Source organism: Opisthocomus hoazin, chromosome 18 (genome assembly GCF_030867145.1).
Source record: "Opisthocomus hoazin isolate bOpiHoa1 chromosome 18, bOpiHoa1.hap1, whole genome shotgun sequence".
In the NCBI taxonomy this organism is placed as follows: Eukaryota; Metazoa; Chordata; class Aves; order Opisthocomiformes; family Opisthocomidae; genus Opisthocomus; species Opisthocomus hoazin.
In genome coordinates this window covers 15952251-15976616 of record NC_134431.1, presented here as the reverse complement: position 1 = coordinate 15976616, position 24366 = coordinate 15952251, and the positions used below count along the sequence as shown (strand labels likewise).

The following is a 24366-nucleotide window of genomic DNA, read 5'->3' as shown; positions in this document are numbered from 1 at the left end:
GAACTTCTTCCCTCTGAGGGTGATGGAGCACTGGAACAGGCTGCCCAGAGGGGCTGTGGTGTCTCCTTCTCTGGAGATATTCAAGACCCGCCTGGACGCAGTCCTGTGCAGCCTGCTCTGGGTGACCCTGCTTTGGCAGGGGGGTTGGGCTGGATGACCCACAGAGGTCCCTTCCAACCCCGACCATTCTGTGATTCTGTGAGTGCTGCAGCGATGCCTACGTTCACACATGCTGCTGGAGAGCCCCTGGCGCAGGTGAAACGGGAGTGGGAAGGAGCAGCAGCCTTTGGCCCAGGCTCTTCCCCGGCTGAACAGCCCCAGAGAGCGGCACCTTGGAGGTTTTGGCACGGGTGGGTGTGGGTGCTCGCCGCTCTGCACAGCCAGCAAACGAACCCAGCACGTTCGCTGCGGTTTGGCTGGCTCTGCCGGCTCTGGGATGTGGGACGTGCACATGAGGGCACTGGACTCGCAGGAGCAGCTCTGTAGGGAAGCCAGGAGGTTCCTGCAGCTGCGAGAAGGCTCTTGGTGTGCCCAAAGCAGGTTGCAGGTTGTGTGGCTGCCTGGCCATGCCTGTCCCCTGGCTTTAGCCAGCCTTGCATTGCCACTTAGCGGCAGGAGCCCTCGATTGCTGTCCCCAAGGGGCAGTTCGGGGCGGCTTTGGCATTTCTGGTTGGTTGTGTTTGTTTCGGAGTGATTGCAGTGTTCAGAGTAAGGTGGGAGAAGGAGATGTCCTGCAGGCAGTCGCGCTGCCTGTCCCCTCCCCACGCCTGCCTGCCCACCCTGCCTGGTGGGCTGTGGCTCTCCCGTTGTGTGGTTCTGCGCTGGCTCGCTCTTCAGGAGTTACCCAAGGAGTTAAGGAGCCTCGTGAACGTGGTGGTACATCAGGAGCAGAGCTCCAGCAGCCAGCCGTCCTCCTTTAGCTCAGCAGGAGCAGTGCAGCAGATCCAGTGCCAGCAAGGCAACAAATTCAGACCAGGGTTGGAGCTCAACCTGGTTCAACTGCGAGCTTAATGGCCAAATTCAGGGGTGGGTTGCTCTGCAGGTGATCGCAGTAGGCACAATGACCCTTCTCACTTTCCTCATTTACTGCAGCGCAGTGATGTGAGGGTTTTTCTGACCGTGCCTATTACTTGCATAGTGACTCCCTCCCTTAGTGGAGTACATGTATGTTAGTAACGACAGAGTTATCGATACAAAGCAATCTGTAGTAAATGCTTAAGAGCGTACACCCTTCTCTGCTGTTGGTCACTGTGGGAAAATCAGTACAGGGCTCTGAATTGTTCCTTTTCTCTTACTGCTCTCGTCTCTGGTTGATGAACAGCTTCCAAGAGGGACTGCATTGAGAAGTTTGGATTGCAAACCGTGGATCGTATCGCCAAGGATGACCACGCCATCTGCACCACTGAGTACTCCCGGATCGTGCCTTTAGAAAATGGAGAGGTGAGCAGCTGCGTGTTTTCATCCCCCGGAGTTTCCAGGGTTTCTCAGTGACTGTAGGTACTTCTGTTAATTGGTTCCCTCTTGATGTTTGAATGCCACTCAAACTACTCGGTTAAAGCAGTGAGACTGGCAGGGCACCGATTCAGTCATCTTGAAGGGAGGTGAAGGTTGGGAGAGATTAATTTCCTCCCACCTCACAGGATTACACAGATTTGTTTTCCCTCCTTGCATTCACAGATTGTTGTCTCTCTGGTAAACGGGCGCCCAGGAGCCATGAACTTCTCCTACTCTCCCCTCCTGCGGAATTTCACGAAAGCCACCAACATCCGCCTGCGCTTCCTGCAGACAAACACGCTGCTGGGGCACCTGATGGGCAAAGCTTTAAGGGACCCTACGGTGACGAGGAGGGTAAGGCAGGCCTGGATACCTCTTGCTGATGAGGTGGAGGTGTTTGAGGGCTATGCGTGCCACCTCTGGGGAGAAGACATCCCTGGATCTTGCCCGTGGGGATTTTCTCTCGGTGTACCTGTGCTCCCCACCACGCTGAAGGCATCTGCAGTGGGTGCCACTGCCGCTGTGGCTGCAGGCTGCTTGGGAAGAGCTGTGCTTAGCACCAGTGACCTGAAACTGGGAAACACCTCGTGGTGTCACGTGTGGCTTTCTGGCTGTGCCGGGAGACCTGGCTTGTGGCTCGTGGGCTCTGTTAGTGGTGGTGGGTCTCACCACAGGCAGACACTGCAGCCTACAAGGTCCAGCTCATCCCTGTCAGAGAAATATCCCAACACATCATTTTACTGGATAAAGACCTGCTGAATCCTGAGTAGGGAAGTTATGAAGCTTATTCGTAAAGATATTAATAGCCAACTTTTCTTGTGCTCTCCAGTATTACTACAGCATCAAAGACATCAGCATTGGAGGGCGGTGTGTCTGCCACGGCCATGCGGACGTCTGTGATGCCAAAGACCCGAATGACCCTTACAGGTACGATTTTCAAAGTCCCAGTTCTGTGTAAAAGCATTTGAATCGCTGTGCTGAGAATGAAAGATACCGGTGTGAGCTGTGTCCTGTCCTGAGCTCGTAATGGTGCCAGCACTGTTGTTTGTGGCTCTGCCCTGAGAACGAATCGGAAACTGATCCAGCCAGAGTAGCAAAAATTAAATATTTTGTCATGCTGTTTTTCAGCCAGATTAGCTCCCTGGTTTGGTTTCCCTGCCCACAGCTTTGCCATCCCCACGGGAGCGGAGCGCTGGAAGGGGAGGGTGGGTGCACAAACCAATACTGGTTTCTCATCAAAGCCCAGGGCTGGCTTATGAACTTGTTCAGAAAAGTCTCTTGCTTCCCACACGGCTTCTTAAGAATTGGGGAAATGCTCTCACAAATAGACGGTCTGCCAAGAAACCAGAGACTCTACTGCCCATTTCTGCTCATAAGAAGCATAAATTGGTTATGTACATAGCTAAACAGCTACTCTTTGCAAAAGAACAAGAGCATGCAAAGCAGTTACATTTTGGCTCGTGGGACTCTTCCCATCCGCCTTGGCAACTTGAAATGCCAAAGACCTGCTTCAGACCAGGAAAGTGTTGCTTCTTAGCCATCTGTTCGCAGCTTGAACGTTGCCTTTATGAAGGGGATTGGTAGATTCAGCTGGATGGGGGAAGCTTATGTTTCTTTCTCATCAGGATCATGTAGAGCTTTTGGATCTTCTAAAATAAAATTCCAGTGAGTCCCAGCCAAGGTTAAAGCTGCTAAGTATTAAAACAAAGACGTATTGGTAAGCAAGTCTGCCTTGGTGTGCCAAACTCTGACAAAGGGAAGTTCATAAATATTTGAATGTACAGTTCCCTGGTTTTGTTTTGGACTGTGGTGTTGCTGGATGCGCAGTACACCTGTGTGCCAGGGCAAAAAGGCTTCATGGTGCAAGAGTGGTGCTTTAACACAAATGCCAGGATGTTTCTTGGGTATATAGATGGCTCAAGGCTCTCCAGGAAGGGAGGGAAAATTGAGGGAGGGGAGATGCTGGGATCCTTGTTCAATGCCACTTCTGCTGATGACGGTCTCTGCCTCCCGGAATTCTCCTCCTCCACTCTCCCTTGGAGGCATTTGGCATCTTCGCTCTTGGCCCCAAGCTGTGCTCTAATGTTGCAGCACATGTTCGTAAGCAGCTGCTGCATTTCATCCCGAGCAGATCGCGCTTGCCTGGAGGGGAAAACATTTCCTACTCGGGTGCTTTGTACAGTCAGCACAGAACGTCTGTAAAGCCCTTTGGGATACATTGGGACAAACATGTTGGTTAATAGAAGAACTTCTCATGGCATTGCTGTACCCTGTTAGCAAGCCCAGGAGCATGGAGAAGTCAGCAGAAATATGATATTTTCAGTTGAGAAAATGAGTAATCGGTGAAATGCTGCCATTTCTCCAAGGCTCTGGCAGCAGCTGTGTCCAGCCCTGCCCCCAGACCGGGCACTGCTGGGCAGTCATCCCACCCCTGCTGCCCTGACATAGCATGGAGCCAGCGTGGAGATACCTGCTGTGATGCTGCATGATGAGAGGCGTGGAAGAGGCAGCCGGGGCTCGGACACACACTGTCCCTGCGTGTCGTGGGCCCCAGCTGTCAGAAACACATCATTCCTGCAGAAATCTGCACAACCCATCTTGCGTAGGAGGTGCGGCGTGTCCCTCTGCACGTGCTCTGCCTCTTCAGAGGGTGATGCGCGACAGCAACGGGGAAGGGAAATGCAAACAGAGGGAGACAAGGCATGTGCATTGGCCTGGCCCTATTAAAAATCCCAGTTATGTCTCAGCCTGTCTGGGAGGTCTCTGCTTCTCGTTTGAACTTCTCTCCGCTGCACATGCCTGTGTTTCTTGTGCCCGTTGCCCAGAAAGGCAGGGTGAGTGCTTTGATAGAGGTGAGGTGAGCTAGAAAGCTTGGCAAAGCTTTAGGACGTGATGGAGCACGTTTGCGAGCTGGTTTCCTGGCCATACATGATAATGTTTATCCAGCTTTGGAAAGCTTCTCCGAAGTGCCAAGTTACAGAGGCTGCTCACCCAGCTGTGTTAAGCTGGCAGAAGGTCTGGTCCCCGTGGGAGCGTGTGTGTGCAAGGGCAGGCAGAGCTTCCTCGTGGGTCCTTTGCACCTTTCACAGCTGTCCCTTTGCCCCAAGGTCAGAAGAGTAGGGAAGGAAAGTTCTCCTGGTTAAAGATGATCACCGGCAGGATCAGGCACAAACCTTTCTCCTGGCATCCCCATGAGCAGCAAGAGAAGCGTCAGTGGGGACCTGGCATGTGTGGAGAGCACAGACGGGGATCGTGTGTTAACGTTCAGCTGCTGTTGATGTGAGCTGGGGAGAACCCTGCAAGTGCTCGGCATCTGTCTGAGAAGAGCAGCTGCTGCTGTGGGTTCACTGCCCCGGCATGGATACCACGAGCAAGAGAGGAGACAACCGGGGGGTCCAGCTGCTGCTGCCGTGCCTGATGCTGGAGATAACTGGCAAGGCAACAGCAGCCTGGCTGGGCAGAAGCAGATCTGCAGGAGGAGACCAAGGACACTTTCGCACTGCTGGATCCCAAACACTAGCTTGCCCTTTCCCATTTTGGAAGGGAAAGCACCATGTGTGCTGGTAGATCTGTGCTGTCTGTGAGCCCCTTTTGCAGGTGGTTTTCCCTCAGTGCAGTCAGAAGCACTTAGAGGAAGGGGCTTTTTTTCCCTTGATTGTGCTCCTCAGATGTCCCGGCCAAATCCAGATGTTGTAGCGCCTGTGTGCCGCGCTCGGCTCTGACACAGCTGCTCGCTGGAAAGTGTTTATGGTCTCTGTTATTGAGCATCAATTCCAGTGGGAAGACTGTGGGTTTGTTTTTTTTATGGCAGGACGACCAGGAAATATGTGCTATGTGAACACAGCTGCTCCCTCTTCTTCCTTGTGTATATTAAATCAATGAAACATGTAAATATTGTAGCTTGTGCACATTGGTCCATAATTCGTTAGCAGCACGGACTCGGCACAAGTTGCGGTAAAGCTGCCGTGGTAGCTGCGCTCTCGGAGAAGTCGTTGCTGACTCTGGACAGCAGAGACTAAATAAATAGCTGCTCCTCCGTCTCAAATGTGCATCTTTACTCACGCAGTGCCATCTTTTTTCATTCTGGGAACCGAACCAGTGTTTTTCAAACATCGTGAACATTAAAGAGAGGGGGTGTGTGGCTGCAGCCACGTCCTCCAGCCAGGCAGATTAACACTGCTCGGCAGGTTTAGAAGTTCTCCGACTCAGTGACCATCTTTCTCCACATATATGTATGTGGATGTTAATCTTTGTCTCCAGCTGCTGCCATGGAAAAAAACCCATAAAATCTTGTTTCCTTGGGAGAGCTGGGTGGTAGTCAGCCAGGTGAGAGGTCTGTGGGTGGTTTCATTACAGCGGCATGGCCAAGGTTTGCCTCTCATTGCGTTTTCCTCTTGGGTCTGCAAAAAACAGGGAGAACAAAGTTTCTGGTGAAGTGTTTCAGGGCTCATTTCTGCCACTTAGGCTCCAGCCAACCTCTCAGGGGCTCGGTTTGGCACCTGGACTCTGCTGGCCATGGGACGGGCCATCACAAGTGCTCAGCGAGCATCCTCGGGCATCTCCTGCCTCTCAACCCCTCTGGCTGAAGCAAACATGTGCTGAGTGTGGATCCTGCCCATGTTCCCCCGACCTTTCAGATCATCCCATATTTCATTAAAATGAGTTCAAATGTCCCATCCTGCTCCCTCTGTCAGGCTATTTACTATACATACACTTGCGGGTCCCCTGTCTTAAAAATACATGTAGGTGGAAACCAGGACACTTATCTCGCTGCAGCCGTGGAAGAGGGTGTCTGCACCCCTGCATTTCACCCAGAATGACTGCTCCATTTGTTTCTAATGTTTTGAAAAATTACATTTATTTTTAAACGCCGCTTTTGAATGGAAAAGCATTGGAGGAGGGAGAGATGGGAGTGGCGGACGGGCCCTGAGGGGAAATGAGTAATGGCACAGATAAAAGCTGGAACATGCTGTATTATCCATAAGTCTAATACAACAGAAAGCGTTTGTGTTGGATGGGAATCGCCTTCTGCAAAGTGGAGGTTTTGGCGATGATGTCACTGATGTTAATGAATCACCGTTGCGGTCGAGCAGGGACGAGAGCCCTCAGTCGACCGTGGAGATTTCTTGCCCGGCGCCTCCAGAGCCGCCTGTTTACCCAGCACAGCCCTGCCTGTGCCAACTGGGAAGAGCAGGAGGTGCATTCCGCGGGGAGCGTTGGGGCCAGCATCTGCGAAAAGGCTTAATTCACATTTCATGGCCTTCCTCTCTGCCAGCACAGATCTACCTGGAGGAGCAGATGGCCCCGTCCCTCTCCAGCTCTCACCTCTCATTTATTCTTTTCACGCTGCCCCTGCGCAGCGGTGGGGACATCTTCGTGTCCCTGCACTGCACTGCTCCCTCTCAAGTAGTTTGCTTCAGTGCCGGTTTCTACCGCTGCCGCCTCCAACCGTTTCATGTTTTATTGTCTGTAGAGCTGGCTGGGCAGTGGCACACTGACTTTTCTCTAAGCCTTGTCTCCCTGTGAAGAAAAGAGGAGTGATGATGGAGGAGAAGGGAGGGAGGGAACGGCACTGGAAGAACAAAGTTTGGTGTTTGGCTCAGAAAAAAAAAAAAAATCAGCAATTCAGAAGTTTAAATATGTGCCTTAGAAGCGTTTTAGCCTCTTTTCTATAATATTTGGATGAACAGATGTCACTGGTTTCTGTATCTGACCAGCTATGCACAGCGGGGTCGCGCTGCGGGTGCCCATCCCGCGCGTCCCGGCCGTGGCCGTAGCTCGTTCCTCTCCCTCGCAGGCTGCAGTGCGACTGCCAGCACAACACCTGCGGCGGGTCCTGCGATCGCTGCTGCCCCGGCTTCAACCAGTTCCCCTGGAAGCCCGCCACCGCCGACAGCGCACACGAGTGCCAGCGTAAGTCGGAGCTGGGTCCTTCCTGCCTTCCCCAGCTGTTCTGCAAAGCGCAGGTCGACCGCGTTTCCCCAGCCCCGTGGCGGTGCGGTGCGGAGAAGCCGTTCACCCAAGTGGTTGGGTTTGTGGCGCGGGGCGAAGCGGAGGGTTTGCGCAGTGACTGAGGGCGCTCCGTCGGGGCTCGCGCAGGGGGGGCTGCTGGGTCTGTGAGGGGCTTTGCTGCTGCTTGCGTTCCAGTTCCTCCTCCGTGTCCAAGGGTTCGTGCAGGCAAGTCTCGTTGCTCAATTCTGTCTCAGAGATAAATCACACTAGGATGTGTTTATGTACCGGACATCTTTATTTGTCTAGAGAAACCTTTGGTAAATGCCGACAGTGGAATGTGCGCTGCACTGGGAATGCGGAGCACGGCGCGTAGCTACATCACACGATCTCTTACAAACGCAGGGCGGCGAAGGACAGTTGGCTCTTAGTCCTGTGGGTTTGTAAAAAGCACCCTCACCGGGGGCTGAACTTCACAGCTCACCTCCATCCCTGATGGGATAGGAGAGGCAAGAACATTGCCCTCTGAACCAGACTACTTGAGGCCCCAGAGCTGGGTCACTCCTCTTTCTCGTCTCTACATGCCTGCACAGGTTTCACTGCTGATTCTGTGCCTGCTGCGTTTTTTTGGTCGCAGACTAGACTTTGCGAGAGAGTCACTGCTTCTGTGCTTTCGAACTAGAAGACTGCAGGGAGCTTGGGTGATCGTGTAATCCCCCAGATTCACTCGAGCATCTTTCTTCATCGAAGTGTAGCCCATCCAATGTCAGACCCACGAGGAAGAGTTCACATCTTGAGATCTAGCTGGTGACTAAAGGACCTGGTGGCTTAGCTAACGTCGCTTTGTATTTGCAGCTTGCAATTGCAACGGCCATGCCTACGACTGCTACTACGACCCGGAGGTGGATCGCCACAAAGCCAGCAGAAGTCGTGAAGACAAGTTTGAAGGGGGAGGTGTTTGCGTTGACTGTCAGGTAGGCCTGAGGTGCTCCTGTGGATGAAGCTGTTGCGAACTCTTGTGTTTGTTTCTGCTGTCACCCTGGAGCTCAGGTTGCTGGAAGCTCCGCCAACCCCATCACACACCCTCTGCTATCTTAATTGGGTCTCTCTCTGGAAATTAGTCTCTTTGCCAAAGATGGAAGGAGTATGCACCAGTAATGAAAACAGCGCTTGGGTTCCTAGCTGTGCCCCCGGACGGTACCGTTACCTTTCTGATGCGTGAAGGTTAGGTCTGCCGAGGCGGCGTGCGGTGAAGGGCCAGGTTGGTGCTGAGCACGTTGGGAGGCTCCTGCCTGGTTTGCAGTGCTCGGGTGCTGCCATCTCTCTGGATCTCTCTCTGACCGCCAAAATGCCCGTCTGCTCAGTCTCTGAAGTTCCCAGTGGAAGTGGGAAAGTGGCTCTTCCATTCCCAAGGTGGCTGTGAGCTGGTTAATTCGTGCAGTGGCATGAAACTTTTAGCTCTGCTTGCTTGCTGGGAGGAAACAGATTGCTCCCGTCCTCCTAGCACGAAGCGGCCAGGGCGTTTTACCATTTAAAGCAAGTGAAATGGGCTGGAGGTCAGATGTGAACCTGAAGCTCGGGCTGGGTTTATGGGAGGATAACGCAGTTTGCAGGAAATGCTTTGTTTTCAAATCGGCGTATGTGGAATTTGAGCAGATTTAGGTCTTCTGTGTGCTGACACTTCCGAGTTGCTCCCTCTGGAGCCTGCAGCCGTTAGTAAATCTGGCAGATGACCACAAATCCTGTGGGCAGAAGAACTGATGCCCCTCTAACCCCCTGTCTTTCAGCATCACACCACTGGCATTAACTGCGAGAGGTGCATCCCAGGATACTACCGCTCCCCTGACCACCCGATCGACTCTCCGTACATTTGCTATCGTGAGTGTGATGTCTTCTGCACGCTGTAGATGCCTGCTTGGACTTGATGGCGCTGGCAAAGGTGGTCTGAAGGTTTGGGCTGAGAGGTTTTTCTGGTGCAGGGAGTCCAGCACCGTAAGAGAGGTGGCTATGAGGGTGGTTCCTGCTGCGGCTGGCATTGCCCACGGAAATGTACACGTGTCTGCAGCATCCATGAAATCAGAAGCGATGGCATGTTCCAAGACTGGAATGGGCTGAAAATGTGTTGTTACCCCTGCTGTTGCCTGCAGGGCCATCCACTCTTAGCTGTCATCTCTGTGCCCTTTCAGCTGGCGCTTGCAGACCGTTGCTCTCCAGGCGCCGAGTCGGGGATTTCTAGGCAGCAGTGGGTCATATCCACCTTGCTGGGGAGCCCAGCTCATTCTGGCAGCTGTGACACATCAGCCATCCCGCACTGCGTCCTCGTGGCAGCGTGCCACCGCCACCTCTTCGGGGAAACTGGGGTCTCCTGGAGACGCAAGCTGGGGCTGTGCTGCTTTACTTGGGACCCTGCCATGGGGCAAGCACAGAGGGAGCAGTTCCTCTGAGCCAGACCTCTTCTGAAGAGGCAAAAATCACGCTTTTTATTTTTGGAGAGAATTTACAGCAGATGGTGGGGGCTCTTGCAGAGGCTCGGCGTCGTAGTGATGCTTCTGCAGTGCTCGTGGCTGGCCAGGGGTCTCGGTTAGTGACGGCCGTGGCCGGCTTGTCCCTCGCTGCAGGCTGTAACTGCGAGTCCGACTTCACCGACGGCACCTGCGAGGACCTCACCGGCCGCTGTTACTGCAAGCCCAACTACACCGGGGAGCACTGCGATGCCTGTGCCGAGGGGTACCTCAACTTCCCCCACTGCTACCGTGAGTGGGGAGCGCGGGGCCGTGGGGGGCCGGGTCTGGGACCCCGCAGACCCGGGAAGGGCTGACAGCTCCAGTCCGGGCTGCTCTCCAGGTGCCTTTTTCCCATGCCACATGTCACTCCTGGCCCAGGAGAGTTCCTGCGGGTGGGAACAAGCCCACGTTTGGCTTCGATGGAAGCCGGACTAGAGCTGAGTTGGGCTGAACCTGGCGCTCTGGAGTCAACGTGAGCTTCCCGTTTGGCTGGAGTCTCATCTCTCGCTTTCTGTGAAAGATGTCTGTCCTGAACCTGGGTTAAAAATGGTTGTAATGGATCTTCATTTAGTGGGATGTCCGTGGTTTGTTCCATGTTCCACGTTTTCATTCAGCCTGCTCAGCTTTGGGACCGTCGACCCATCGGTATCTCGGCAGGGTTTCTGTGAGCGCGCATGGTGACCTGTGCAATGTCTCTTTCTCTGCGTAGCCGTTCCAGCTTTCGCTCACAACGATACTGGAGAACAAGTGCTCCCTGCGGGACAGATAATAAGTAAGCAGTGCAATTTTCCTTGCTGCTTTGGCAGTCTCCATGCTGTTATTGCTGTCAGATCTCATGACCAACGCAAGATCAGGAGTTCAGCTTGTCGGGCACACATGTCGAAAGAGACAGCCCTGACACAGAGTGGTTCTGAGAGAAGAGGCAGCTTGAGGGGTGGGGGAAAGGAAGTTTTGTGATTCCCTTTTTATACACAGGGAAACTCTAGCCCGGAGCGACCGTGTGATTGTGTGCTTTTCTGGGGTCCAGGCTGTGTGGGTACATCCCTTCTGGCCTCCCTTTAACGAACCCCCCAAGACCACAGAGAGACCGTGGCTGAGCTGGAACCTGAGCTGGCTTCTCCCAAATCTCAACCACCGGGTTTAGATACAAACCTGTCCTCCTGCCACCCCTGCACACCCCACGTTTTCTGCGTCAGGGACAGCTCAGCGGCTCTGTGCCGATGGCCCCTCTGCACGGAGCTGCGGGCAGCACGGCTGCGGGCACCTGGGAAGCGGCCGCTCGCTCCGGGTCCCTTGCTCTGGTGTTCTGAAAGCTCACCCGTGCCCTCGTCCCTGCTCCTCTCTGCTCTGATGCTCACTCTTCTCAGTTCATCTCCTCCCTTGTGATTTTTTTTAATCTCTTTTCCCACCGAGCCCTTCCCTGTCTCATGCTCCCCAATGCGCTCCAGATAACCCTTTCCTTCCTTCTGATATTTTAAACTCTGTTATCTTCCAGGCAGGTTTTTCTTTTCCTGAGCTGGAATTTCTCACTTCCCTTTTCATTTCCCCTCCTCCCCCTCCTTCTGGCTCTTGGATGATTTTTGCCCTTCCCTCTCCGAGCCCAGCACCCCGCACCGCTGCCGTCGGTGAAGGCAGGGCTGGCTCGGAGCACCCGTCTGCCCTGGCAGCGGGGAGGTTTCGGGTCCAGCTGGGCATGAGGTGACCAGGGAGAAACCCCAAACCCCACCCAGGTTAGCCGAAAGCTTTGGTTGTTCCTGCACAGCTCTGCACGAAATCAGCCCGCTCTGCCCTGTGCGTGGCCCCGCTGCCCGTCCAGCACCTCGCACATCTGCGTGATGCTGAGGTCTCTCAGCCACCCTGCCACCCCGTGAGCCAGGTCACCCGAGCAGGGTCTGCGTCTGGTGGGAAGGCTATCAGGAGGCAAATGCTTGAGCTGCTGCCTCTCCTGGCAGCTCCTGCCCTGTCCGTACGGGACGTCTGCCCAGCGGCACAGGCCGGCTGACGGCTGCGCACGGTGTTGCTCGTTGTTTGTCCCTACTCCAGACTGCGACTGCTACGCCGGCGGGACGGAAGGCAACGCCTGTCGCAAAGACCCCCGGGTGGGGATGTGCGTGTGCAAGCCCAACTTCCAGGGAACGCACTGCGACCAGTGTGCTCCAGGCCACTACGGACCCGGCTGCCAGCGTGAGTGACGCGGGGTTCGCTGCCCCAAGCTCGCCCTGCTCGTCCCCCCGCCTCCCTGTCCTCCTCTCGCGCCGGGGAGGAGGAATTCTCCAGCCCCACTTCCAAGTGACAAATTCCCATGGCTTTTGCTGGTATTTTCCACCCAGCCCTGACCCTCCAGCATCCTCCCAGCCTGGGGGGACCCTGGAGAAATCCCCTGTGGACGTGAGCTCCGGGCTGGACATGCTTGCTGTCGGCTGTGTCCCCCATGGTTTCTCTAGCGACTGCGTTTCTGCCGCGGAGGAACAGACGCTCTGGTTCCTTTCCTAGGAAGGGGAAAGACGAAGAAGCTGTTTATTTACTGGTGCCCTTGTTGCTTTCCAGCCTGCCAGTGCTCCGGCCCCGGTCAGTACGATGGCAGCTGTGACAGCGAGACGGGGCAGTGTCTGTGCCGAGAGGGATTTGAAGGGCACTTGTGTGACCAGTGTGCTCCCGGCTACTTCAGCTACCCTCTGTGCCAGCGTGCGTATCTGTCCTCGCGTGGGCTGGGGTGGGCACACGCCGGGGGATCACAGCGTTACAGAATGCTTTGGGTTGGAAGGGACCTTTAGAGGACATCTACCCCAGCCCCCCTGCAGCGAGCAGGGACATCTTCAACCAGACCAGGTTGCTCAGAGCCCCGTCCCGCCTGGCCTTGAATATAATGACCCCATGCACTAGTACAGGCTTGGGGCAGACCTGCTGGAGAGCAGCTCTGTGGAGTGGGACCTGGGTGTCCTGGTGGACGACAGGTTGACCATGAGCCAGCAGTGTGCCCTGGCTGCCGAGAAAGCTCATGGGATCCTGGGGTGCATTAAGAGGAGTGTGGCCAATAGGTCGAGGGAGGTTCTCCTCCCCCTCTACTCTGCCTAGTGAGGCCCCATCTGGAGTCCTGTGTCCAGTTCTGGGCTCCCCATTTCAAGAAAGATGAGGAGCTACTGGAGAGAGTCCAGCGGAGGGCTACGAGGATGATGAGGAGACTGGAGCATCTCTCCTATGAGGAAAGGAAAGCCTGAGGGAGCTGGGCTTGTTCAGCCTGGAGAAGAGAAGGCTGCGAGGGGACCTAATAAATGTTTATAAATATCTGCAGGGTGGTTGTCAGGAGGATGGGGCCAAACTCTTTTCAGTGGTGCCCAGCGACAGGACAAGGGCAATGGGCACAAAGTGAAGCATAGGAAGGTCCATCTGAACATGAGGAAGAACTTCTTCCCTCTGAGGGTGACGGAGCCCTGGCCCAGGCTGCCCAGGGAGGCTGTGGAGTCTCCTTCTCTGGAGATATTCAAACCCCGCCTGGACGCGGTGCTGTGCAGCCTGCTCTGGGTGACCCTGCTTCGGCAGGGGGGTTGGGCTTGATGACCCACAGAGGTCCCTTCCAACCCCTGCCATGCTGGGATTCTGTGATAAGCAATGGATATATGCAATGGGCAGAGGTGGACAGTCTGAACGCTTAGCAGCACCTAAATGCCAAGCTGAGAACCTCAGGAAAAACCCAAACGAGTGTTTCCACGCGCTGTGCCCCATGGTCCCGGCGCAGGGCGAGCGGTTTGTCTCTGTTCGCAGTGTGCGGCTGCAGCGCGGTCGGGACGCTGCCGGGAGGCTGCGACTCCCTCGGGAGATGCTTCTGCAGAGCCGAGTTTGCCGGGCCGCGGTGCGAGCAGTGCAGCCCCGGGCACCACTCCTACCCCCACTGCTACGGTAAGGCGGCGGGCGGGCGGTTCCTGCTGCTCTGTCACCTGCTGAAAAACAGGACTGTGTTTGCAAGGCGCTGCTCAAAATCAAAGCCCGCGCACTTTGCGCTGTGAATTTGGCAGGCTTGTTCTGGAGGCCACGGATCCTACCAAAGCCGGGAAGACAAAGCAGTTTTTATTGGTCACGCTTCCTCATCGCAACCCTGCTGTGACCTGGTTTCTCAGCTTATGCATTTTTTTTGTCTTTTTAGTGCATTAACCTACTAAACTGCCCAGGAACATTGAATGGGCTGTAAAGAACTCAGTGGTGTTTTCCTACTATGGCCATGACGCTAGCTGAAAATATTCTGAGAATAGCTGAAAATATTCCCTGTCTCTCCAGGGGATTAAGAAATTAATTTAGTTCTGATGGAAATGGCTAATTCCTGTGGGGCTGAATGACAATGCAGGCCAGCAGCGGTCGGCCACGGATCGCGGGTTTCCCCAGGCTACTGAGAGTCCTGCTCTTGCAGCTTGCTCGTGCGATTCCCGGGGCGCGGTGGACAACAACTGCAGCCCAGCTGGCCAGTGCCGATGCCACGCGAATTTTGCCGGACGCACCTGCAACCAGTGTGCCCTTGGCTTCTATGGGTACCCCAGCTGCACACGTGAGTAGCCGCGGTCGGATCGCAGGGGAGGGAAGGGAGTAGCTGCTGCTGCTGGTTTCATCATGGTTTTCCTTTCCATAATCCATCTCCGAGGGTTCTGTATGAATATAGTCGGCTCTTGCAGCAGGAATTGGTTTTCCTGGGTGCAGTTCACCTGACTCTCTCATCTGACAGCGTGCTCTGTAAGGAGTAAACATCTGGAAGAAACGCTTCCCCACAGGCTCTGTGGTTTGTCTCCCCCAGTTCATCCACTGTCGGTAGCAGCAGGAGCTCGCGTCTGCCAGCTCAGTTGGGAGACAAATCCCAGTCTGGATGTGTGGCCTCTAATCCAGCAACCTATTAAGAAACAGACCCGCAGAGTATGACTCGGGGATTAGCTGCGGTGCGGGCTCTCGCTCCGAAAGCGGTGTGTGGGGATGAACGCGACACACGTGCTGAATTGCCTGTCCTCGGGCAGAGAGCAGGGCTCTGAGCGGGTAGTGTTTTCCCAGCAGAGTCTCAAACCGCGTGTTTGGATTATGCCCCAGCACCATGAGATGCGCAGTCGTGGCTCCTGTGACACATCCAGGTCCTTGGGGCTTGTTCCACCTTGGTTCCTGCCACTGCACAGGAGAAGCGACTGTGCCAAAAGCAGCAGGAGCATGGTTGTACAACAGCAAGGATCAGGATTTGGGATTTGACATCAGCCCCAAAGCCAGGGTGGCTGCTGGCTTGGGGAGAGCTTTCCCCGGGCACTGCATCGCTCCGGGAGCAGAGCTGCTGGTGCCAGGGCTGAGCAATGCCTTGGCAGGTGCCTGTGGCCCCAGACGCTCCGCATAGCTCTCCCCGGCTCCGGGCAGAGCGTCCCCATCTCCCATCCTGTCAGCAGGCTGCCTGGAAGCCAGATGTACTCTTATGTCTCCCAGCAAGAATTTACTGCTCATTAAAAAATAATCCGTGATCCTGTTTCCCTGAAGCAACAAAAGAGCATCATCACTCCCTTGCACCACACTAAATGTGGATGCCGGAGCCGCGGCCAGCTGGCAGAGCGCTGCTCGCAAGCGCCAATGCCGGCAATATGCCTTTGAAGAGGCTGGAGACGTGGATGGAGCGGTCTCGCAGGAGTCCAGTAGTCGCTTCTGGGGTTTTTGGGTCTCGTAAAGCAGTGTCCATATTGCAGAGCAAGGAAAGAAGAGGAGAACCTGATTTTTTTCTTTTTTTTTTTTAATCTGTTATTTTGCGAGCAGCGTTTTCCCATTAGCCAGTCTGGGGGTGTCAGCCTAAAACGTCCCCTTTGGCAGGGATGTGAGGAGCGCTGGCTGGGCAAGGAGGGACAGGCAGCTCCCCCGTGGCTCGCTGACCGTTCGTGCGATCGGGCGGCAGCGTCTCTGCATGCGTTTGCGGGAGGCAGGACGGGCAGGGAGCCGCAGAGCCACTGCCCTGCCCTTGCTCTGGGCTGCCGGCAGTGCCACGGCTGCCTGGGCACAACGGCCACAGCGTGTCCCCGATGGCTGAGCACTGCTCTTGGGTGTTTGAGTGCAAACTGGCTTTTGTAGGGTCTGTTCTGTCACTGGTTGCTGACCTGTTGGGGATGAGATCACATATTCCCATTTTCCTTAACCAGAACTTCTCCCCCCTCCTCCTGCCCCAAAATACACATAAATGTATGTGAATAGGTGTGATAAACATTGCATCTTCTGTCGTTTGTTTTTTTAAAAGATGGGGCGTTGTTAACTCAAAGTGAAGAATGAGTTTGTATGTTATTTATGTTTCTGGCTGCTTTGATGGTGGGTGAAGGTCGGGCAGACGAAAGCGGTTGTCGGTGGAAAGCCTTGGATGCAGGAACCTCTCCCTTCTTCCGCAGCTTGCCAGTGCTCCCGGGAGGGCTCTCTGCACAGCGCCTGCGACCAGGGAACGGGGCAGTGCAGCTGCCGGCCCGGGGTGACGGGACTGCGCTGCGACGGCTGCGTGCCGGGCGCCTACGGATTCCCGCACTGCGAAGGTAGCCCCCTTCCCCTCCCGGATGGGGGGACTCTGGTGTCTTGGGGCATGGTGGTGCTGGTGAATCACAGGATGGTTTGGGTTGGAATGGGCTTATCATCCCCCAAGAGTTTTGCGAGGGGAGAAACAACCCCCGCTGGGAACAGCTGGGGTGGGAATATCTCTCTGTAAATCCCTCCTTGTGCCTCTCTTTTCTAGTGGGCTCCTGTAACCCGGCGGGGTTGGTGACTGCAGATCCCTCGCTGGCCCCGGTGAGTGCCAAATCCTCCCACCAACCCTGCAGGTCGTTTTGTGTGCTCCCCTTTTACTCGCTTTGGGCCAAGTCCTTCCTCAAGCACAGCCGGACAGCAGCCACCACCCACGCCGGAGCAGCAGACGCCGCGTTCAGCAGCCGTGCTGCGGATTGTCACCGGCTCTTTTCTCCCCCTCCCTTTCCGCAGGGCTCCTGTGCGTGTCGGGCGTACGTTGAAGGCCCAGCTTGCGATAGATGCAAGCCCTTATACTGGAACCTGACTCCAGAGAACCCCTACGGCTGCATGAGTAAGGAAACGGCGTTTGCACGGCCCCAAAAAGCTCCCTCCATGCTGTAATGGTGCAAAACCCAAACCCAAGCCAGGGGGGACCAGCATTGCTGGATGGAAGTGATAGCCTTCCTGCCTTCTCCACCCTGAAGTGACACATCAGAGCTGGAGAGGTCTGGGTAACCCCTGCTTAGAGAGGTGAAAGGCTGGAGCCTTTTGCTTGGGATCACGCAGGGCTCATGCAATGAGTTCTGCCATTCTTAGCCCTCCCTGCAGACTTTGCACACTTAATTTTTCATGGTCAAACGTGCAGAAAAGGCAAATGTCTCTGGTAGTTGTGTCCTCGACAGTAACTGTCCAAAATGAAATGCAAGCCCTTGTGCAGCGCTACCCTCTGCTAGACCAGTTCCCAGCTCCTCTTACCCCAGCCGGTGTGCTCTGGTGTGGTGGGTGCTGTCCCCCATCAGGCTTCTTCTCAGGGGCTGACTGATCGTCTGGCTTTCTTGTTCGTCTCCCTCTCTCCAGGCTGCAAGTGTGATACCAAGGGCACCGTCAGCGGAATCGCAGAGTGCCATCAGGTGGGTTTGCTCCCCTCTGCCTCCAGGCACCTCGGCGCGTGTGCTGCGGTGGGAGCCTTGCAGCTCCATCCCTCCCAGCAGCTGCTGGAGGGGCCCGTCCTGGCACTGAGCTCGCAACGGTTGCACCACAGTCTGGGCTTTCTTAAGAACATAGGATTAAGACCTGTCATAAATTAGGCACCTAAAGATTTCTGGGTCTGGCCCAGGATGCCTGGATTTTTGTTTGCCTGCATTGTTGGGTAATTTAACTTATCTGGCCCTTATCTGGCCCACCCACGCGCAGGAAGCGGTGCAGAGCATGAAACTCAAAGTGCTTCTCCAGTGTCTCAGACTAGGACCCAAATAACTGAGAAATGGCTTCGCCATGACAAACAGTGGGAGGGAATGAGCTTCCCTGGCTGCTCTCTCCTAGGGCGACGGGCAGTGTTTCTGCAAACCGAACGTCTGCGGCCAGTTCTGCTCGGCGTGCAAAGACGGCTACTTCAATATGGAGAATGCAAATTACTTTGGCTGCCAAGGTGAGCCCTCTTCGTGATGCGCTGGGTGAAGGAGCGGGGCTACAAGCGGCCCTGCGTATGCCAACGGACTGTTGACCTTGGAGAGAAGGGGGAGGAGATGTCCCACCTCTTGCTTTTGGTCATACCATGGTCCGAAGCAGTGGCTGGGTCTTGCTGTGGATCTGGAGACCTGACTTCAAGCTTTTGCCGCCGTTGGGCACAGATCTGTCAGGCTGGAGAATGAAAGGCAAGGAAAGGCGCTCCCTTGGGTGCCAGAAGCTGTTGTGCTTGAGCCACTGGCCATGTCCTTGCAGCTCTACCCCTTCCTCGGGTTGGGAGCAGGCGGGCATGGACACGTGGAGTTGGCTGCTCTCCATCGTGCCCGTGGGAAGCAGGGAAAGACGAGATCCGACCGCTCTCAGGTGGTCCTGATGGGGCTGGGGCGAGGGAGCAGAGCTGCTGCCGGCGGCAGGGCTGCGGCGCCCAGCCATGAGGGTTTGCAGACCTTGTTCTTCCCTCAGCCGTCTGGAAATAGCTCGGCGCTGAGGTGGAAGAGGAGCCGATCCAAGTGGGGCCGGGGCCAATATGAAAACGGATACAACGGAATAAAAATAGCGGCCGGGGCAAGTCTTTGATTAGTGACCAGGAGCTCGTTAGCGCGGCGGGAATGTAAACAGGCGCTTCCTGCCCGCAGGCTGCCGGTGCGACGTCGGCGGGTCCCTGGGGCCGTCCTGCGAGGAGCGGAGCGGAGCCTGCCGCTGCCGGCACAGCACCCGCGGCCCCACCTGCACCCAGTAAGCTGCTGGCCGGAGGTGCTGCACCTCCCGGTCGCTCCCTCGGGAATGGCATCCTCGGCCACCGCAGATGGGGACCTCGTGGCGGAGGTGTCCTCTCGCCTCTCCCTGCGGACAGCCCAGCAGGTAACGGTGCTCCCTCTCCTCCCCAGACCCGCGCGGGACCATTATTTCCCTGACCTTCACCACTTGAAGTTCGAGCTGGAGGAAGGCACCACGCCGGCCGGGCGGGCCGTGCGCTTCGGCTACAACCCGCTGGAGTTCGAGGGCTTCAGCTGGCGAGGATACGCACAGATGTCCTCCATCCAGGTACGCCCGGCGTCCCCGCCCCGCTCCCCCTGGGGAGGATGCGGCCAGTGGAGGACTGACGTGCTTTCGGCACACATCTTTCACCCCAAGGGCTTCTCAACCCCCCCCAAGCCACGTGGTAGCCAACATAAACAGCGCAGTGTATATATAGCCTGTCTGCACAGATATTTCCTGTAGCGCTGGGGATGGCAGAGTAATGAGGGGAAGGATCCTAAATTGGGAACCCTCTGACATCTGAATCTGGTTAGACAAGGGTGGTAGCTTGGTGATTCCTTACAGGGATGTCTGTAAACACTGGGTTTCCTTGCGGCTCTCTCATCTGACTCTGCTCTTTCCTGCAACTCTTTGCATAACCTTCCCTCCCTTTTCCAAAAATAAATCAGCTGCCATGTTCAGCTTGGACCTCTTGTTACCGTTCTGCCTCCGCTCTTGCTGTTACGTGGTTTGCTGTAACGACGGTTGACACTAACCTGGAGTTGTCCGAGCCCAAGAAGTTAAGCTATTTCATCTGTTGACCCTCTCTTCTCCTTAGTGGATTCTTCTTCTGCATGGCCCCTGCAGAAGTGTTGCCTCTGTGTGTGTTTGGGGATGGGGTGCAGGGCAGCGATTCTCTGACAGTCTTGTCCCGTGTAAGATTTTCCTTATTCTGGTGTGTGTACTTTCCATTTTCTTCACTTTTTTCACGCTTCGGTGAAATAACACGAGGGTCTGATGTGTTAGTGATTTCCCATGGAATTTGTATGAACCCTTGTAGGCTCTCTTGAGAAAACCCCAGCCTTAAAGCTTAAGGATGGAGCTCATGCTCAAGCTCGTGGCTTTTGTTTTTCATCCAGTGTTGCCATTTGAGATAGAAATAGGCCTGGACAGAACGGCTGGCACATGGCTTTCTGCTGGCAGGTCTCACCTGTAGTTTGCTGTCTGCAAGATCTCTCTGGTGTGCTCCCCAGTGGGAAGATTTGTGTAACTGGAGCTTGGAGGAACGCAGAGCCCTCGTTAGGAGTCTCCCCAGGCAGACCCCAGCCTTGCCCTGTAGGCAGGAGGGTACTGGGCAGGTGCTTAGATTTCTTTGGAACAAGTAGGACTTAGGCGTCTGCTTAGCTGGAACATGGTCCAGGGAGGTGGAGGGCACCCGTCGGTGGCACGCTCCGGTCCTTAGCCATGCGGGTTCCTGGGGATGAGGCACCAGCTCCCCTTTGCCGCCTTCTCCGTAGACATCTGCACCGAGCCCTGTAAGCACGTTCGGTACCTGCTGCCTGGTTACGGCACGCTAACCCCAAAAGCGGCGTGCCGATAACAAAAGCAAGAACTTCTCAAACCCTTTCCTCTGGCGTGGCGTTATGCCCCAGGACAGCCGAACCGCTCTGCTGTGCCCAAGCATCTTCCAGAGCCTTCCAACCCCTTCCCGCAGGCAGGTTGCTCCCGCGGTGGCCGGCAGGACCATGACCGCGTGGTAGGGCCGGTGTGCTTGTCCCCTCCTTGCGCTGTGGCATGTCGCTTTGGGAGCAGCGAGCCGAGCGGCTGCGCTTGGGCTGGTAGCTGTCGGCGGTGGAGGTAATTGAAGGTGTGCTCTGCTTCTCTCCCCTTTCTCTCTCCCACCAGCCCAAGGTAGTGGTGACCCTCAATGTGACCTCCCCCGACCTCTTCCGCCTCGTCTTCCGCTACGTCAGCCGGGGGCCCGCCAGTGTGGAAGGGAGGGTCTCGGTCGTTGAGGAAGGAAAGTTTAATATTTGTGGCAACTGTAAGTGCATTTTTCACTTCTAGACTAACTCAGAGCATCCCACGCTGTGAACGCTGCTCCTCTGCCCCTTCTCCTGCCCCAGGTGTGCCCGTCCCGAGCATGCCCGTCTCAGGAGGCCGGCCAGGGCCGTGCCGTGGGATGGCGAGGGGGGGAAGGCAGGCAGGCAGGCAGGCAGGCAGGCAGGGAAGGCTCTCCCGCAGAGCGGGTGGGCAGCCGGGAGCTGGCTCCCCAGTGACGTGCGCCCCGTGTGCTTTTTTGCTTTTTGCAGAATAATATCAGAGTCACTGTAGACGTGAAGGAGGCAGAGCTCTATCTGTTCCATGTCATCCTGAGGTATATTAATTCAGGAGGGGCCACTGTGTATGGCAAAATTACAGCTTATCAGCCACGAAGGAGAGGTAAGGATCCCAGACTGCTCTGCTCCCCTGCGCCATCGCCACCTCCTCCCCATCCCGGGCAGCCTCCTGCATCATCCTTTCCAGAAGAAAACGCTTCCATATGGCTTTACTCGTTAGTCCTGCCCTTCCAATTGAAAGGCTGGTTTGAGTTTGCAGCCCCCTTTGTTTAACAGAGCAGCAGCAAGCTGGCCCCCAAATCCTGGGCACTGAGGACTGTTACTGGTGTGAGATAAGGCTGTCGTACCATTCCGTGCAGCCTTTCCAGCATGGGACAAGATCACCCCGGTGCCCCGGGCAGAGCCGAGCTTTCACAAAACCAGGATGGGCCAAGTGCTGGGAACCGGATCCAAACTTTGGCAGCTGGACGTGGTTTGATGTCGCAGGTGCCGTCACGTGGCAGTCCTGCCCTTGCCTTGCGCTTCTCCCAGACCAGGCTGCTGGCTTCATGCGTGATGTGGGGTTTGGAAGCGGCGTGGAATTGCACGTGATACACAGGCAGTGCACTCTGGTGCAGTGTCTTCTTGTCAAGCCATGAGCTGCTGGAGCAGAAGAAGAAGAGCCACCGAAAGATGGCTGAACAAGCCTAGAGATCAGGACAACAAATATTTTGGGAATCAGTATGAGCAAGGCTGAATGGGGACAGACCTGAGGCCATGCAAGTGCCCATGGGTGGTTGACTGGTTGATTTTACCCCTTTCGATGCTACGGCCACGTCGTCCCGCTGAAGCTCTTCCAGACCACATGTGCGCACCGCAAGGCTGTCGACACCAGCTACCTAATTTATTGGTGTGTGAAGTTCTCTCCTCCGTCTTGAATTGATGTAGAAGGTGTTTTGCCATTGATGCAAGGTTTGAAATGCCAAGATACTATTTTTCTACTTTTTTTGAGGGGAAAAATAGCTGATTATTTTTATGGCCAATGACATTATGCAGCAGAAAGACAAGAGAAGCATGATCCGTGCTCACGCTTTAGGATCCCACCAAAGGTCAGGAAGTGTTTCATCTGTCCTGTCCAGCAGCAGAGCTCATTTGCCTTACAACGTGCTTCCCTCCTTGCGCAGAAGCAGCGTTTGATTTTTCCCGTGCAGAAGGCAAGCTGCCAACTGACGCACCAGCAGTGGGATCCAGGAGGGCAGCTTCCTCGATAGGCCACATCGGCTCCAGAAATGCTGAGCCGCCTTCTGCCCGGGTGGAACGGTCTTCACATGGTAAAGGAGAAGCAGCCTGGAAAGAAGAGAAGTTGGAAGATGTGGCTTGCAAAAAAGGAAGCATTTTCTGAGTTTATGATTTTCAGACCGGTATCTCCCACCCCACCTGCAGAAGCCATCTCAGTTTGAGTTGTTTATCGTCTCAAAGGGATGTGAAGCTTCAACTTGTTGAGAAATCTACCCCGTTACCTGTTCAAGCAATTCTCTTCATTCCTTGCATCCTCACCACTGCTTCCCATCTGAGAAAGCGAGGGCTCAGCCGATGTCAGGCACATCACAGAGCTAGCACATGTGGGACGGGGCTGACCCATCCCAGCAGTAGCACAAGCCCTTGCTTTAGCTTCTGGCCCTCTGCATTGTGCCTTGGTGTCCATGTACCACACAAGTTAGCGTGCCACGTTCCCCGCTCCCTCCTTCATCTCATCTGCTCACCATGCAGCTGTACACGGTGCCTGCGCCTTCGAAACGCTCCTGAGGCTGCTAGGCAGGCAGGCAGTCTGCTTCTAGGTGCTGGCATCATTAATGAATTCAAAGGTTATGGGACGGTGTCAGCTGAGCCAAGGAGCTGTTCAACAGCCGCAGGATCCGGCCTTAAACCTGCTCTGTCCTGTCCGTTAAAATTAATGTCTAAATCTCGGGTGCGGAGTCTGTGGCTGGCAAGAAAGACAGGAGCACAGCTCGGGGATCGGAGAGTTTGCCAGAAGACAGGTATCTCGCCTGTGGAGCTGGGGTCAGAATTATCCCTAAGGAAGCACGTATCTGGGCAGTTCTTTTTGTCTGTCTCAGAGTAAATTCTTCGCAGACGAGTTCCTTCCTTCTCTAGCTGGCCGAGCGCTCCTTGGCAGGCAGTACTCCGTGCTTTGCAGTCTGGGGATGCAGAGCGCGCTGAGCGTGCTGTGGATGAGCATTAAGGATTGCAGTGATTGATTTTTTCTCCTCCCGTTAAGCTACTGAGCAGGTTCAGAGTGGATGTCTCTGTTACGGGGCAGTGTGGGATTGTGGTGCACCTGCTACGGCAGTGCCGAGAGAGCAGGAGCCCGGGGCTCCCCGCTGCACTACAGAGCTGCTGCCCTGAGCATAGCCTCCAGTTTGCAGCCCCAGGTTTTCCATCCCAGTCCCTTCACAGCCTCTCATCCCTCCCGCTCCAGGTACAGAGCAGACCAAGCAGATTGTCTTTGCTCCCAGCACGGAGCCAGCCTTTGTCACCGTCCCCCAGAACAGCTTTGGGGAGCCCTTCGTACTCAACCCCAACACCTGGTCTCTGGTTGTGGAAGCAGAGGGTGTGCTGCTGGTAAGGATCAGCCCCCATGCTCCATCCACCACAGGGGGCTTCAGCAGCTCCCTGGGGGCAAGCATCCCAAGCATAACGACCTCTCCCATCTCTCCTCCTAGGACTATCTGGTTTTGCTACCCAGCTCATACTACGAAGCTCCAATACTGCAGCTGAAGGTCACGGAGCCATGTACCTACCAGCCAGCCCCAGAACAAGCCACCCAGAAGTAAGAATCTCCACATATCTGTGCTGTGTGGGACCTACTCGGCTCCTCTTGGCCTGAGGTTAAGAAATATATATAGTCCACACTGTGTGAGGGTCTGGATGCAGTAAAACTGCTTAGTGGAGCACTTTGCTCTGGTCGATAAAGCCCACTGAACCTGCACCATCCCAAAAAGCCAACACATAGATCTCCTCATGCAGGGCACAGGCAGTCTGTGTGTTCTCATGGGCCCTGGAGGGCCAGCTCACCCAGTAAGACCAGAGCCCTATGCTCAGCTAGGCTGGGTTCCCAGTGCCGGGCTGTATGTCAGTCAGCAGCCCGGGAAATGGTTACAATGAGTTGGGTCTTGCTGGACTACTTAAAA

General features: G+C 55.4%; 1 protein-coding gene across 1 annotated transcript in view; it reads left to right on the top strand.

Moving 5' to 3' along the window:
• LAMA5 (laminin subunit alpha 5) overlaps nucleotides 1–24366 on the top strand; it is a 102169-nt gene that overhangs the window by 47663 nt on the left and 30140 nt on the right. The window contains exons 4-25 of the mRNA XM_075438437.1: nucleotides 1322–1440; nucleotides 1678–1848; nucleotides 2324–2421; nucleotides 7292–7407; nucleotides 8299–8417; nucleotides 9231–9321; nucleotides 10062–10196; nucleotides 10657–10719; nucleotides 11991–12131; nucleotides 12495–12632; nucleotides 13710–13844; nucleotides 14350–14484; nucleotides 16328–16465; nucleotides 16663–16715; nucleotides 16905–17004; nucleotides 17511–17563; nucleotides 17976–18081; nucleotides 18755–18854; nucleotides 19007–19163; nucleotides 20763–20901; nucleotides 23655–23797; nucleotides 23899–24005. Coding sequence (XP_075294552.1) covers nucleotides 1322–1440; nucleotides 1678–1848; nucleotides 2324–2421; nucleotides 7292–7407; nucleotides 8299–8417; nucleotides 9231–9321; nucleotides 10062–10196; nucleotides 10657–10719; nucleotides 11991–12131; nucleotides 12495–12632; nucleotides 13710–13844; nucleotides 14350–14484; nucleotides 16328–16465; nucleotides 16663–16715; nucleotides 16905–17004; nucleotides 17511–17563; nucleotides 17976–18081; nucleotides 18755–18854; nucleotides 19007–19163; nucleotides 20763–20901; nucleotides 23655–23797; nucleotides 23899–24005 — 2557 coding nt within the window. The remainder of the gene's footprint in view (nucleotides 1–1321; nucleotides 1441–1677; nucleotides 1849–2323; nucleotides 2422–7291; nucleotides 7408–8298; nucleotides 8418–9230; nucleotides 9322–10061; nucleotides 10197–10656; nucleotides 10720–11990; nucleotides 12132–12494; nucleotides 12633–13709; nucleotides 13845–14349; nucleotides 14485–16327; nucleotides 16466–16662; nucleotides 16716–16904; nucleotides 17005–17510; nucleotides 17564–17975; nucleotides 18082–18754; nucleotides 18855–19006; nucleotides 19164–20762; nucleotides 20902–23654; nucleotides 23798–23898; nucleotides 24006–24366) is intronic.